This window comes from Mastigoproctus giganteus, chromosome 7 (genome assembly GCF_048544385.1).
Source record: "Mastigoproctus giganteus isolate SK-2022 chromosome 7, ASM4854438v1, whole genome shotgun sequence".
NCBI lineage: Eukaryota > Metazoa > Arthropoda > Arachnida > Uropygi > Thelyphonidae > Mastigoproctus > Mastigoproctus giganteus.
In genome coordinates, this window is record NC_143581.1 from 223420641 (window position 1) to 223437752 (window position 17112).

Here is a 17112-nt window from a genome sequence, read left to right on the forward strand (position 1 = left end):
GACCTAATTCAGACTTCAAATTTCACTTCATATTTCAAATAATCTGCTATAATCTGCATATAAAACCCTATTGGCTGGGGACTGGTAGTGACTTCAGAAAACATCATATTTCAAATAATCCAATATTGAATTAATGAGGTAAATATACTGTATACCCTTCCACTGGAGCAGTGCAATACCAAGGCAATTCACAACGACATTGCACCACAGCATAACCTAATTATCTCAATATTCATTGTGCATTTGCTCATTGCCTTACATGAGTCCTTTCCTAAATTTACTTGAGACAATGATGTAATATTTATTTCATCAAGGCATAAGATAATTTGGCATTTTCATTTTGGTGTGCATAAAATATTCAATAATCTTTTTAAACATGTTAATATCAAGTTATGGTTAGCAGGTAGCCTCAAACCAGAAAAAGTATGGCAAGTACATGCATTGCAATGAAAGGAAATGCATAAACAAGCTTATGGTTAAGAGGAATGGCAACGGGCTGTTGAGTTACTTTATGCTTGAGATATAAATGGGCAGGAGATAGAAAGAGTCAAAGGAGAGTGAGTTTTGGGGTCTTGTATAATTGTTGTACAAGACATTCTTCATCAAACTCAATTGAAATGGTTAAATTGAGTTTGTGATGAAGAATGTCACATTAATTAGTAAAAAAAGTTGTTTTTTTTTCATTAGCAATTGGGTAGACTCACAAGAAAGTAATTACATCATTTGAAATTAGGAAGATACATGAAGACACTCAGTGAAACAATCACAATGGTATACAAAGTCTGTTACTGATGAGAATTAAAAAAGTTAAGAGTGTTTACATTTGAATTTGGAATGAGTTTAGTTTTTATTTCTGGAATAACTTGAAACCACAAATCTTATCACATCTTATCACATATTATTTACTAGACTTGTATGATAATAGCAGGTGCAGAAAAACAGATGCATGTTAGGATTCACAACAATATTATTTAAGTGGTTCATTTATCAGGCTGATGTATCTATTGAAGTAGCCACTCATGTTTTTCACACCTTTCATTGTCTGAAGTTGCTATTAAAAAAAAAAAAAGAAAGTTGAGCCAACTGTTTTATGTTTCAAATACAAGTTGAAAGAACAACATAATCTTAATTCAGATTTTTTTTTTTTTTTTAATATCCCTCATGATGGCAACAAAAAAAAAAAAAAAAAAAAGGAAATAGTGAGTGAAGCATGGGAAATGAAGATTGCATAGCAATTTTTACATAATAAAAAAATTTGCTAATATTATTTATTTATATTCTGAACTCTTCACACAAAATGAATTTTAAATATGATTGTTTCTAACATGTGTAACCATTCAAAAAGACTACTCTTTATAGCATTTAATTAATAAATTATAAGGATTTAGTCATTAACTGCATTAAAATATCATTACCAGAATCTCGTTAGTAAAAAAAAATGGATAATTCACTGAATGAAGTTTGTTAATCAAACCTTAAAATATTTCTATTTCTTCTAAATGAAAAGAAAATCAAACCTTCTCAGCTGTGATGTGAAAACATAGGTAGTAAGGTCATAATTCTGTGGAGCACAGTAGACTTCCATTCCCTGTGTAATACCTCTATCTTGAATATCTTGGCTACAATTAAAGCGAACAACATATAATGGTTGTTCAACTGGTCCAAAAACATCAAACACCTGAAAGGGGCAAGACAACGTTACCAGGAATGCCAGCTATCTGATGACTTTATGTAATAACACATTATTTTGAAAGAAATAATTACTGTAATCTCTGAATAATATCAAAAGTTCAACTTGCAATTAAAAGAGAAATGTTATTTTGCAGCATTTATGCAAATTGTGATAGTGAGAGAGTATTGTAGGCCAATGCACAGAAAGCTAAGAGTGTAGCACTATACATACAGTTGACCATGATTATGGAAGCAAAACCATGCACTCAGACAGCACAAGGTTAATATATCTCAGAAATAATTGTAGGCAACAATCTGTAATTAGAGCTAGATTCTGTAGTAATCAGAGTGATGTCTTTATGTAGCCAGAATATGTTGTGACGTTATTTATGGTACAGGTGTAGTGTATTTTGTATTCCTGTACTGCGAGTGCAGAGAAGCATGCATCTGCATTAAGAGAAGGTGTATGAACTGCTGAGGTCCTATAATATATAAAGGATGGCATCTAAAGCAACTCCCTTTCTTTGGGATAAGGAGATGTCAATTACAAAAGCATAGAACTTTCTCTCTGCTTCAGACTGGGGAGTCCTGAATATTATGGACTATTTATCTAGTTTCTTGTCTGTTAATGGGGATTCTTTCAGTGACTTGACTGTGAACACTGTGTGAATGTTTAACTTTACAGGAACCGGCAAGTAAAGACAGATCGGACTGCCAATGGTCACAGATGCATCACTTTGGACATTGAGGTGTCCAATATTTTAAAAGGACAGACTGTTTTTACAGAGATGGATATACTAAAATAGAAAGAGAGCAAGATTATTTGCTGATGCTATTGAGGCAGTGTTAGATGAGATGGAAAACTGCTAGCTTGGGGGGATGGGTAACAGACTAACTGATTAACAGCAGCTGCAAGGAGAGGTGAAAGTGATTCTTGTACTGCTTCTATAAGAGAACATAAAAACTGAAAAGGATGGCTGTCAATTAGTCTGTCACTGAAAATCTGCTTTCGTTGATTGTTGGTACAAACTACTATCTGGTGTTATTATGTGGGTAACTTGAATAAATTTAAGGAAGAATTAGACATACTATTAGAAGGGATGGACAGAAGAGATGAGGCAGGTAGTGTGTTTTCTTTTTGTTTTTTGCTGATGCTGTATAAGCTTGCTTCCTTGCATCATTTGCCAGTAAGAGGATTTGTGATGAATCCTCTTACTCATTTGTGAGTAAGAGGATTCATCATCCTGTATAATAGTGGAGTCAGAACTTGTCAAGTATGAGGAATGAAGTCAATAAAGAATTATCAACAGAATCATCAGCTTGGGGTGAACGATTTAACTAAAGTTAATAAAGTTAAAAGTTAATAATACCACCAGGTTCCATAAACCAATATATGGCATATTGGTTTATGTGAGCAATTAATTCTGTCATAGCATTTATGTGCAATTCACATGAGATATTCCCTTCAACCTTTCTGTGCACAACCAAATCAACTGCTCCTATCTGAAATGGGGAAGTAAGTTTAACATGTGAATTGTACTAATTCCTTTAAACACTGAACTGTTAATTACTGGAATAAGTAAAGCTGAAGGTTTGGGAAATTCAAAGCTCAGCTGGATCAATACCTATGAAAGAGGTGGAACACTTTTTTTTGTTGCTGGCATGGTAAAAGCGTGTGGCTGTGCTTGAATTTAGAAAGAAACACTTTTATGAATTATGAAATAGAGATTGCACTTTAATTGTAACTTTTATAAATGAAACTTTACTTAATAATAAAAAAATTCTTTTAAAATACCTTGTTCATTTCATTTCCTGCAAATACTTTCTCTTAAGTATGACAATTTCCTTCCATAAAAAAAAAAAAAAGTTGTTTTGAGACTTCTTTCAACAAAATTCCATCTCATGAAGAAATTTTTTTTAAAGTTTCTCTTTGTCAATTAAAATTTATTTTTTTGTTTTAATACTGGGATTAGTTTCCTATAGCTGGTACTTTTTATTTTTTAAATCATCAATATAAAAATCCTGGATTATTTATCTTATGATATCATGATTAAATTGGTCCAGAGAATAACTTGTTTATGTTTTATTACATTTCTTGGACAATAAGAAACTTGGAGAATGTTTACTCTGCTTGACTTTTCATGAATTGTTGTGAAAATCATGTTGCTACACCGCATGCTTCATTATTCACTTGATTGGTATACTCAATTCATCACTTAATGATTCTTTATCAAAAATGTTCAATAAAAATGAACGTAATTTTCTTGGATGTACAGATGCTTTGATACAGGCACTGGTTCGTCCATTTTTATAATGCCGACCACTTATGTAAAACCATACGTATACAGCAATCCATAAGACTGAGCTCAGATCTCATGCTATGATGTGACTCCTCCTAATATACAAATGGTATATTCCTGACACATTGCCAGCAAGGTGACTTAACTAAAGTGGGTATGCTGTAGTTGGACAATCTCAAATGGGGAAATACCCCCCCCCCCCGCAAGTTATTCTGCATGTTTCAGCTCGCACCATTAAACACACACACACACACACACACACACACACACACACACACACACACACACACACACACACACACACACACACACACACACACACACACACACACACACCTTCTATAAAAAACTATACATATGAAAAAAGGCATAATACTGCTTACAATATATTGCAATTGTATAGGCTACTTTAGACTACAAACAATCATAATGTTTAGCTTAATACACTGTTTATAAATAAATTAAATTCTTACCTTTCCAAGGAAATGTCCATCTTCCATGAAAAGGACTGATTCAATGTCAAGAGTTGGTATATTACGTAATGCCTCTATGGTTACTGAAAAAATTATACAGTTTAAGTGCAGAACAAAAACTTCATATCTTTTTTAATAATAAATCTAATAAATTTATTTATTCAAACTATACAAGCCTGTCAAAAGTCAAAGAGAAGGGTGTAAAGTTTCTTATTAGGTTACTTAATTGCAGAGGAAAAGAATATCATATCCAAGCCAATGGTTATTGTTAGAATATAATTTGGGTATTTATAATGGTTACCTACAGCTCTACGTCTATAATTTTTCCTGGAATACAGGAAAAATTATAGAGCACATGGTTAAAGATGCAGTGCAGGCAAATTTTCAAAGCAACAGAATCACAATTATCTTTCGTGATCAGCAAGATAACTAAATCCTGGTTAAATCCTGATCACCTGTGATCAGGATTTAACCATGATTACAAAATACTTAAAATAACACAGAAAAGAAGGATTACATTCCCAATAAATTCTACTTACTCAGTGATTCCAAAATATATTTCACTACTCCAACAAGCTGAATATCTTTCTTTTGCATAGTAATGTCCAAATATTCCACTTCAGGCAAATCCTGCAAAAAACAATAATAATAATATAATAGTAAGTCTTAGTATTAACGTACTTGTTTGGGATCATAGATTGGACCAGCTGGAGAAGATTACCAACCAAGTTAATGATGACCAAGAGGCACCAACATCACCCGAAGTCAGCCATCAAGAGACTGACCATAGTCCATTAAGGAGGGAGGGAACCATGCCATTATAATGAACAAGATGATCCAGCACAACAGACCAGATATAACCCTAATTGGCAAAAAAGAAACGGCTACCTACCTGAAAGATATTGCTGTGCCCAACACCAGCAATCCTCAGAAAACCTATGAGGAAAAGATCAGAAAGTACTCAGACCTAAGACAAGAAGTCAAAGATATATATGGCATATAGAACAAGCAATGATCATCCTGATCACTGTGTCACTCACCGACATGGTGCCAAAGAGCATGGTTGCCAGGTTCCATAAGAACCTGGCAACCATGTTCTCTGGGCCTGTTGTTGCCAGGTTCCATAAGAACCTGGCAACAACAGGCCCAGAGAACACCTACACGGAACTCCAGAAAGCAATGATCCTGAACACTTGTAGGATAGTAAGAGAGTTCCTTGATCACCAGTAACAGTAATAATAGTAACCGGACACTACCAACTACCCAATACACTTGGTATCAATACCATCATCGGGCAGAAAAAATCCCATAAAAAAAGGAGAAAAGGTTATAATAATAGTAATAAATGAATAAAAGTAATTTATTATTTTACAAAATACTGCTAAAACCAGTGTTCTCCCCAGGACCTACTGAATGGGTGCACTGCCTGGTAAATTAAACAGACTGCCCGGCTTAAATTTAAGCGATATTAATTAATATTTTCAATATTAATTCGAACATACAATGTGATCTAGGTCAATGCAACAGGGGCATATAATGTTAAATTATGCAATTAATTTTCACTCCGGATCACCAGAGTCACATATAACAAATAACAGAAAATTTTATAATATTGTGAAATATTACACTTCCCCACCAGGCTGGCAAAATTTTCTGGGGAGAACACAGTGGAACTTAGAGTAGAAGGGAGCCATTAAGGTTGTAGTACAACACCAACATATGCAAAATAACCAATATAAGTACCCTAAATATAGAGCAGTAATCATCCTGAGGATTCTTGAGAATTCCTCAGGAGGGTCAGCAACATGGCCAGGGAAGGGAATTCCAAATCACGGGGAAGAAGGTATGTCTGATGACATCAGTCTGAGTATAGGTGCTCCTACTTTTGACACATTCCACGCAGTCAATCATTTTGAGTGGTATGCAGACACTACACAACCAAATACACATCAAAAGTTTATGATACCGTCACAATAGGATTTTGATATATGTATACTAAAACTGTCAGTTATTAGTTTTGGAATTTTTCCTGTTACTTAATTTTGGATAAATCAATTATTAAAAAATATATATGTAATAATGTAAAAGAATAGTAGAAGGAAAACAAAATGTACTTCCTTTTATATTCATTATAACATTTTCAGTTTATAGCGGTGTTTCTCAACCTTTTTTTAATTATCACTCTAAAGGGCTTTTTTAGACAATTTTTCCCCTAATTATTCCCCCCCCATGAAATTTTAAACAAAAACAAGAAAATACTTTATACTTACTCTTTTTATTCAATGGGATACCTGAGCCTGTTGCTTCTTAGCTAAAAGTTCAGTGTTCAGTATGATGCTAGTAAGTTTAATTTTAATGTCTCCTCTTGAACATATATCAATTCTGTTTTTTTTTTCCCTTTGTTAATATTTTATTTACTGAACTAAAATCACTTTCAACCATATAAGACATTGGAAAACAAAGTACTTTGGCCATTTCCAGATCATATTGTTGGATAAAGAAGTTTAGTTGTTTTTAATCCCCACAACTCAGCCATTCCACCCTTTTCGAATTTATATTTTCATTCTTCGTTATATTTTAATTCAATGAGTTCTTCAATTTCTTCACTAGCAGACCAAAATCATATCCAATTGGATCTAACATTCATAGCTTCACTTCAAAAGAAAATAAATCTGAAAATCTATTTTTAATTTGACCTTTTAAAGAACACAAATGATCTGAATAATTCTTAAGATCATTCTCGGTGAGAGATTCATTGATTTCAGCTAACTCTTGCATACCATGAAATTGTTTTCTCATTAAATTGCTCTCAAATATTTTCAGTGAAGGCTTTTAATTTGTGTTGCAGTCAGTGGCGTAGCTACCATGTATTCAAGCAAGGCAATTGCCTCCAGGCCCGGCCTCTTTGGCTGTCTCCTCTTTTTGCAATTTTCATTAATTAAGTAGGGGCCCTGAACATGTTCTTTACCTCCGGGCACGAAAAAGGGTAGCTACGCTACTGGCTGTAGTCTATCACTGTAATTAATTTCTCTTGAAGTTGAAGTGATACTTCAGTAAGTTTTTGAAAAATCCAAGCCATATAGTATAAGTTGTTTTTATTTGCTGATCTCCTTTGCCTTCTAAAAAAAATAATTATCATATCAAAAAGGTTTACAAATCTTGTTAGACAGTTTCCTTTAGAAAGCCATCTGACTTCTGTATGTTAAAGAAGCCTCACATACTGTTCTTCATTGTCAACAATTTTCTGAAAAGGTAGTCATATTTACTATATGACTTTATTTTATTGATGGTTTTAATAACTATACTTGAGAGATTGATAAAGAACTGGACTATTATTTTTTGCAACCAGATGATGTCGGTGCACAATGCAGTGTATTGCAAGAACTTTGGGACATACAGTCGGTCCTCGTATAGCACGTGTTTGCATTACACGAATTCGATCGTACACGATTTATAAATAGGGGAACGTTATCTTATATAACATGAACCGAATTCGCTTATACACGATTCGCCTTTGTGTTTACAAGAAATGGCAGTCGAACGCGGAATCACCCCAACTGAACGCAACACGATAGCAATGAAGAAGAGTCTGAAAATGTATTTATGTGTTTTATATCAGTGAAGGGGAAACACCATAATAACGTAAAAACCAACACAATTCCAGCTATCGGTATAATCGCAAATGCAATTAGATGGAGTTTACTACCAGTTTATAACAGATTCCACTAGCAGAAACGCAACTGGAAATTGTTTTTATTGTTTTATGGTAGTAACCTCCAGAAATGTGCTTTAGTAAAATGTGAGGTGTTAATTAATAGTGTATCTCGGTCTTTACGGTGTTATTTATTCAGTTGCTACACACGTGCAGCTTTGTTTATGTGTATCAAGCGTGCCACCTCGTTTTGTAATTGTGCTTTATTCCCTAAAAATTAGTAAAATACTTAAAAGGTGTGAAAAGGAAGCGTCCTGGCTAAGACACTGCAGATTCAGAGAGAAAAAAAAAAAAGCAATATCGATAAACAGAGGCGGACTGGGTCAAAAATTCTTACCCGGGAAAATTTATAGTGGCCTCATACTACGGTTTATGGCCAAAATCACATCGGCCTCCGGCCCACCGTGGTTTCCCCTGTAAGGCTTATGGCCAGTCCTTTTCTGTCGATAGAGAAAAAATACGAAATTGTGAAACGCTTTGAGCGAAATTAAAGACCATGTGATATTGCACGTGCTACAGACCTAAATGAGGCAACGCCGAGAATTACAAAGAATGCAGCGAAAATAAAAACAACTCAAAGTGTAATTAATATCCATTAGATTAAGACACAAGAATTGGAAGAGATGGAACGGCTGTCATCTGTTTGGATAGAAAATCAAACAAAAAGCAAGTTTGCTTACGATAGAAGCAAAAGCATTAGCAATATTTTATTACGACTTACGTATTATAATTTATACTTATGTATTATAAAATACGTAAGTATTTTATTACGACTATTTTATTTAATATAATAAATTTTTTACGAATAAAATACGTATTTTATTCGTAAAAAGTACTTTTTTAGTATTAAAAAATACTTTATTATAATATAATATTATTTTTATTACGTATTTTAATCGTTATAAAATACGTAAGTATTTTATAACGATTAAAATTACCCGATTATTTATTGTGTTTGGTAATGTTTTGGTTCCAAATGTGTGTTCAATCTTGGGTGGTCGGCACCTAACTCTACTTTTCCCATAGGGCCTGTTGTTTATATTGCATGATTTTGCATTGCACGAGGGTTTCTAGGAACGCAACTATCGTGCTATATGAGGACAGACTGTACTTCCTTTAGGTGGGCTACATAACCTGTCTTCCAACCATGGAGGTAACACCATCAGTGGAACAGGATATCAAATTTTCCAATGGTACTTTTTTTCATCAAACCATGTTTTTACAGCAGCAAAAATGGATGCTCCAGTACAGTCAGTTTCTATAGATTTTACAAACATCTCTTCTTGCAATTTACGATCATCATCAAAATAATGAACGCATGCCATTAGAAAGACCTTATTTTCAGTAACTGTGGATTCATCAATCTGAATAGAAAATTTTCTCGTTTTTAGTTTGTCAATTAGCTGCTCTTCAACATTAACTGACATCTCATCGATTTGTCTTTGAATTGAATCTGTTGAAATTACAGTCTCTAATGTGGGTAGTATAACAGTCTCAGCAACTGTATGAGCACTACCAGTTTTTGCAATGATTTCTGCAATTTTATAAGACACAATCATTCCATAGTTATTTGTTTGTGTATTCTTCTTAAATAAGGCAGTAACAGTGTTACATTGCTCAAAATTCGGTTTTAAAATTTTAAAATATTCAATATGTTTACAATTTTATCATGATGTTTCCTTTTTAAGTGATCTAAAAGTCTTTTGAATGGGCTTTCAATAAAACCATAATCTAAATGTTCATCCAGATATTGTCATCACTTTTTCTTTCCAACACTTGATACGATTGATGATGGATTGAATAACTATAAAGAATTAAATAAATATAAATATAAAAATAATAAAAATAAATAAAAAAAATAAATACAAAATATAAACTATTTTTATTTAACTCTCATAGCCCATGTCACTCATAAAAGCACTGTGGATCAACAATAAATCAATACTAATTGTTGCTTGGAAAGTAAAAACAAGAGACTGAAACATTTCCTCACCCCCACCCATGCCTCATATTGACCAATGAAACAAAATATTAAATAAATAAACCACACCGTCGCCAAGGTCTCAGCTGTCGGAAAGGCACAAATGGCAAGAATTGCAGAGACATTACCTCTAAAAGGCAAAGGTGGTTGAATTAAATCATGCCCACTATCTTCCTTTTATCAAAATTTCTCACTCACTCCTAATATTATATACCTATATGTTAAAAAATAAGTTGTCTCTGGAGAAAAAATCTAGTGAGAGAAATTAAATATTAAGGGATAAGATGTCGTTGGGTAGGGTTGAACTTTGGAGTGCCACAACCCATCGTAATATGCACGATTTTTTGCCCCCCAAAACCAATTTTCACCCCGTTGAGAATCCCTGGTTTATAGTAACGTTCATTATAAAGTGTTCAGTTCAGTTCACAAATAATTTGTGAACTGAACTAATGTTTTGAAAATGAAACTTATCAGCTATTCAAATGGATCTCCTTTAAGTAGTTTCCATGACACTACACATTGATACAATGCTTCTTCAACTCCTGAAAACATTCCTGATAGGCTTCTTTTGGGGATTGCTAATAGTTCCTATGCAACATTCTGAATAATGTCCTTGGTTGTTGCAAAGCTGTGACCTTTTAGACCAGTGGTGTCCAACCTAGCCTACAGCCCGCGAATAATTTTTATACGGCCCGCTCGGAAAGTGAACTAAATCAGCATTTTCGAGTCAAGGCACTGCGTATACAGGCATGCAAGCGCCGAGCTGGACTGTATCAAATGTGTACATGTAGTCCAGTCAGTTATACGTACCCTAAAGTACGTATCAATCTTTTCATATCGTGAAATTCTACTATTTTGATATAACTTGTTCATTGTATTGAACTGCTATTAATTGTACTGAAATAAAAAATCATCCTTAAAAATGTTCCGAAAGAGGAAAGTCGATTTGGAATATCGTGTTTTTAATCAAAGGTGGACTGAAGAAAACAACAAAACACACTGAAAACGTATCAGTCAAGAAATTTATCTGCTGTAAGTGCCATTTATGAAGTTGCAAATTTGATTGCTTTTGAAAGTAAACCGTTCAGTGATGGCAAATTTGTTAAATATTTGTTAAAAGCTGTGGAAGAAATTTGTCCGGAGAAACGAATAATAATACAAGACAGTTTGTCTCGACAAACAAGCGAAGAGTAGAAGATATTGGAAAGAATTTGTTCGAACAACTTTTGAAAAGCTAGAACAAATGAAATTTTTTAGTATGGCACTGGATGACAGAATTGATGTAAATGACATAGCCCAAATCCTTATCTTCATACGTGGAATTAATGATAATTTTGTACCAGTTGAAGATGTAGCTGACCTGCAGAGTATGCACGGAACATCTACAGGTGAAAATCGTTTTGAAAATTTTTGCCAATCTATCGAAAGATTAGGATTAAATATTAAAACCCTGGTGGGAGTCACAACTGAAGGTGCCAAAATATGATCGGTAAAAACATGGGGCTTATGGGTAAAATAACCAAGAAAATGATAGAAATCGGAGCTGAAACTCAAGGTTGGAATTCACTGCTTTGTGCATCAAGAAGCTCTGTATGGGAATGTACAAGGGGTTTCCAAAAAGTAAGGTAACACATTTTTTTACTCTCGATGATGTTTAATAATACGAAGTTGAAATTACACACCAAGAAATAAGTGAACATGCACTACTTCTCCAGAAAGTCTCCAGTTTTATTGATGCACTTGTCCCAACAATTGGTCAGTTTATTAACACCAGTACTGAAGAAGTCCATGCCCATATGCAGTAACCAACATCGCACCGCCTGATGAACTTCCTCATCCATGGTGAAATGCTTTCCTGAAAGATGTTTTTTTCAGAGAGCTGAACAAATAGAAGTCTGAAGGTGCTAAGTCTGGGCCGTAGGAGGGATGTGACAGAGTTTCCCAATGATTATGGCACAACCACTCACGAGTGGTGTGGGCAGTGTGTGGAGTTGCGTTGTCGTGCAACAAAATCATGCCACTTGTCAGGAGTCCTGGTCGTTTGCGTCGAATGTTGGCTTTCAGGTTTTCCAACATTGCACAGTAAAGCTGTGCATTGATTGTTCCTCCCTTCGACAAGAAATCCACCAACAGAATGTCTTGCTTGTTATGTTTGTTATTTTTGTTTTTAGGAGCATTAGCAACTAAGGCCATATTGCTCCGGGAATATGCGGTGGTCATTCCCTGACCTTTCCACATCCTCTGTATTTGGTGGTGACGGGCTCGAACCCCGGTCTAATCAAGAAGCGTGTGCTACGCACTGCTGCTCCTTCCCACCTGGCTACGGAGGCGCCCAGAGAATGCCTTGCTGATCCCAGAACACTATGGCCATGACTTTTCAGACACTGGGAACAGTTCTGCATTTTTTACACACAAGAGATTGTGGATGCTTCCAGGTCATGGAGTCTTGTTTGCTCTCCGGAGTAAAGTGATGAACCTAGGCTTCATCTGCTGTGACCATGTGAAGAGAAAATCCTCTCCTTCGTCGCTGCATCGCAACAGGTTCTCCAGACAAATCCCCATGCATTTTGCTTTGTCGTCCTCTGACAATTGTCGGGGCACCCAGCGGCAGCATCCCTTTCGAAAGCTAAGGACATCGTGAACAGTCGACTTACTCACGTTCACTATTTCTGCAAGTTCACTCACCTATTTTTAAGAACGATGCCCTTAATGCACGACATATTATCTTCTGTCTTGTTCGATGAAGGCCTGCCCGCCTGATGTCGATCTTCAATGTCAATACGGCCTGCTTTAAATTCATTCCACCAAAAACACACCTGCTTCGTTGTCATCACCTTTTTGCCATACACAGCAACCAGTTCATGACGAATATCACTTGGTGAAGGCCCCTTTGCTTGCAAAAAGTGAATAACTTCATGAACACCTCGCTTTTGGACCACACTCGCATGGTAGACGCCATTTTGCAACTGGAATCTGCTGTCAGGAAACAGTACCGCAACACTGCACCGGCGATCTTTTTGAACGCTATTAACTGGTCTGTCTGTCCACCGCGTTTCATCTCATTCCCTTTCACCATTATTAAGAAAAAATATGTGTTACCTTACTTTTCGGAAACCCCTCATGTTAATCGCTTCTCTGCCTTTTGGCTAAGATCAAAGTGTATCGGAATGTATTGGATCTCCTATATGTTATTTTTTTTTTGGTAGTTGTTGGCGCATCGGCTTCTGTGGCCATAATGCACCTCCCAAGGTTTTTGCAGTACTTTGATCCAAGCCCGAGGCAGGATTTGAACCCGCGACCTTTGGGTTGCTAGGCAGGTACTTTACCCACCCAGCTAGCCCGGTCGGCCCTATATGTTATGAAGGTGGTTATTTCAACTGTAAATTTTATAATATCACATGGCCTTAATCACTGTATGTTTCAACAGTTCTTTAAGAAATTGAAGCTGAATACGAAGATGTAATTTTACATAGTGCAGTAAGATGGCTTAGTTGTGGCAAAGTGTTATATCATTTCTTTAAACTTCGTCATGAAATTGATATTTTTATGACAGAAAAAGGGAAACCAATTTTTCAACTATCAAATATGGAGTGGCTGTTTGATCTTACAATTCTTACAGACATTTCTTGTCATTTAAATGCTCTTAATTTAAAATTAAAAGAGAAAGGAAAATTGGTTTCTGATTTGTATGGTGAAATCAAATCAGTTCAGAATAAGTTATTTAAATCCCAAATTGAGCGAGATAATTTAGTTCACTTTGAAAGTTGTATTGAGTTAAAAGAGAAAGAAATATTTCACAAGAATCGTTGTCTCTCGTTATTACAATTACTTTTTGAAGAGTTTGAAAGTTTATTTGCTGATAAAAGATCTCGTGAAAAAGACAAACTTGTTTGAGAATCCATTTACTTCTACCTTATCTTTAGTGACACTCCGATTTCTAGGCAAAATGATATATCTCTTTTCGGAATTACCCTGACTTCTAATCTCTCTTGGCACAAGCACATTACAAATACTGCTTCCTCTGCATCTAAAAAACTTGGTTTTCTCTTTAGCTCTCGGCGTTACTTTTCTTCCAAACAGCTGCTCACTCTGTATAAATCGCAAATCCGCCCTGCCATGGAATATTGTTCCCACATCTGGGGTGGTGCCCCCAAAACATCTCTCAGGCTTCTAGATTCCATTCAGAAGAGGGCAGTTAGGTTAATTAATGATTCATCTCTAACAGAGTCTCTCCACTCGCTGTCTCATAGACGTACTGTTTCTGCTGCATGCCTCTTCTACAGATACTTCCATGGGCACTGTTCTTCTCAATTGGCATCTATAATTCCCGCTCTCTCTTTCAAAACAGTCCGAACACATGCCGCCACCAGCCAACATCCATTTACTGTCCAACTTCAAACTCACAGAACCAAGTTTTCATCTTCCTTGTTTATTCATTCAACTGCCATTTTCTGGAACAACCTTCCTTCATGCGTATTTCCTGAAAATTACAGTCTACAGAAGTTCAAGTCCAATGTCAACAAATATATTCTTTCGTCTTCTCAACCTCCAACCCAAGCACGGTACTAAGTACTATATGTTCTAATACCTCTCGTGTTTGGGGTTTACATAAAAAATAAAATTAAAAAAAAACATGCTTCCTAAAATGAGGCCTCCAAGACCTGTATGCAGTACTCAAGGTGTGGCCTGACCATTGACTTAGTAAGAGGTGATTATCCCTTTGTATAAACAAAGGGATAATCACCTCCTTTTCCCTGCTAGCCAAATTCCTGTATATCATTGACAAAACCTGTCTGCATTGCTCAGAAAACTTCATATCTGACTGCACAATTACTCCCAGGTCTTTTTCATTTTCTACCACCCTCAGTGTAGTACCACACAGTTGGTACATTCCTCTGGAGTTACTTCTACCCATATGCCATATTTTGCATTTGTCAATGTTAAATTTCACTTGCCACTTCTCAGCCCACATGCCCAAATTTTTTAGATTTTGTTGCAGTAGCACACTACCATTACTGTCATTAACAATCCTGCTGCCGACCTTTGTATCATCTGCAAACTTCACACTATGCCTGATATACCTTCATCAATATCATTGATAAATATACAAAACAACAGCAGGCCCAACAGCGAACCCTGTGGGACTCCACTTATAACATTAGTTCATGAAGAGCAGTACTCAAGATGCAGCCCAACAATTGATTTATACAACAGGATTTGTCCTTGCTGGAAAAATTTCTTTATCATAAATAGAATCTCATGAGCTGTTATAGCAGTGTGTGTGTGTGTGTGTGCGTGTGCGTGCGTGCGTGCACGTGCGTGTGTGCACGCAACCATATGGAGTACCTTGTATTTATCGATGTTAAACCTCAGATGCACATCCAGTAATAGGCCTTGATTCCTATGTAGCCAAGAGCATGACCGCAGTAGCACATGCTCTTTGAGTGGACCGGGGTTCAAGCTCATGACTGCTAAATACGATTACCCTTTGTATTGATTGATTTATCGTAAACTCCACTGACTCTGTCAGTGGAGTTTACGATAAAAAATAGCGATAAGCTTCACATGCTTTCATCAATATTGTTGATAAATAGTAAAAACAGTAAGGGCCCAGAACTGAACCCTGAAGGATTAGTTGAAGAAGAATAGTGTCCATTTATAATCACTCCTTTAGTCTCCTGCCACTCAACCACCCCTTCATCGACTGCAGTAACTTGCCCTAATTGCTACAAGAGTTTTATGTGGAACAGTATCAAAAGTTTCATTGAAGGCTAAGTACATGATGTCAAATTATTTTTCAATTCCAGTTACTTTTTTTTTTTTCTGCATAATAGTAGCTAATCAGATTGGTCAGAAAAGATCACCCATTAGCAAATCCATGCTACGATTTCTGTCAAGATGATCCTACAATACCTATTTAGCCAATGACTACACATTATTTCCCCCCCCCACACACACACCAAATCCAAGCATGCTCTAGTAATTATGGCCAATGGTTTGCTTATCTCTCTCACTGCTCCTTTTAATATAACTGGATAGAGTCTATCAGCTGTAGATGCCTTGTTTACTTTCAGCTTCAACTAATTTTCTTACACTTTCTTCTCAGTTATCACAAAATCATTGAGTTCCCAGTTAAAGCTGGACATACTTCTGGTATTCCCATCTCTAAAATCTCCATGTGTGATTGTAGATGAAAAATATTTATTCAGTTTGTCAGCTTGACTTATAATTTGATTTACTATTTCCTAAGAGCAAAATCATATGTAACTATCTACAAAATTCATAAAACTGTGTAATTTTAATTAAGTTTCAATTTAAGTTTTTTTAATTTTTAAACTATAAACTACCTGAGAGCAACAGCATACTAAAAATAAAACAGCTACACTATTGCATAAATGCAAGAAATAAAGAATAAAAGACTAACCTCATAATTAAGTTCTCCCTTTGTTTTTGGCTTATTCCAAGGTTCTTTTTTCTTCTGATTTTTTGTTTTGGGCTCTTCTTCAGATGAACTACAAATAAAGATGAATATTGTCACATTAATTTTAGGCAAATTTTTTTTTATTCCACCTCTCAAACTCTGCTAGGTACAGTTTCATTCCCAATATAAATAAATATCACTTTATTTGATCAACTGAACAAATTACATAGTTTTCATTATTAAAAATAAATAAATAAATAAAGTGTTTCATTTTATATACTGAATTTACATAGGACACAACAAAACCACAGGCACAGAATTCTGTTAGAGGCTAACATCAAAATAAATTAATTAAATTGTTGCTACTTGCCTATATTATTTAAGGTCAATAAAATTAAGTGTGTCATTGGTAAATATTACTTTTATAAGTTAAAATAAAATGGGTGGGTGTCAATAAATATTAGTAACATGTATGTATGTATCATTAAACAAGGATTATTAAACTAAGCTATGAAACTCTGTTGAATACACAAGGAATGTTTAGTATCAGCATT

At 35.2% G+C, this 17112-nt stretch overlaps 1 protein-coding gene across 1 annotated transcript in view; it reads right to left on the reverse strand.

Annotated features, from left to right (window-relative positions):
* Positions 1-17112, reverse strand: part of LOC150083723 (uncharacterized) — a 61380-nt gene that overhangs the window by 24293 nt on the left and 19975 nt on the right. Inside the window, exons 3-6 of the mRNA XM_090378585.1 lie at positions 16562-16649; positions 4984-5074; positions 4445-4527; positions 1518-1678 (exon numbers count right to left, since the gene is read on the reverse strand). Coding sequence (XP_090234711.1) covers positions 1518-1678; positions 4445-4527; positions 4984-5074; positions 16562-16649 — 423 coding nt within the window. The remainder of the gene's footprint in view (positions 1-1517; positions 1679-4444; positions 4528-4983; positions 5075-16561; positions 16650-17112) is intronic.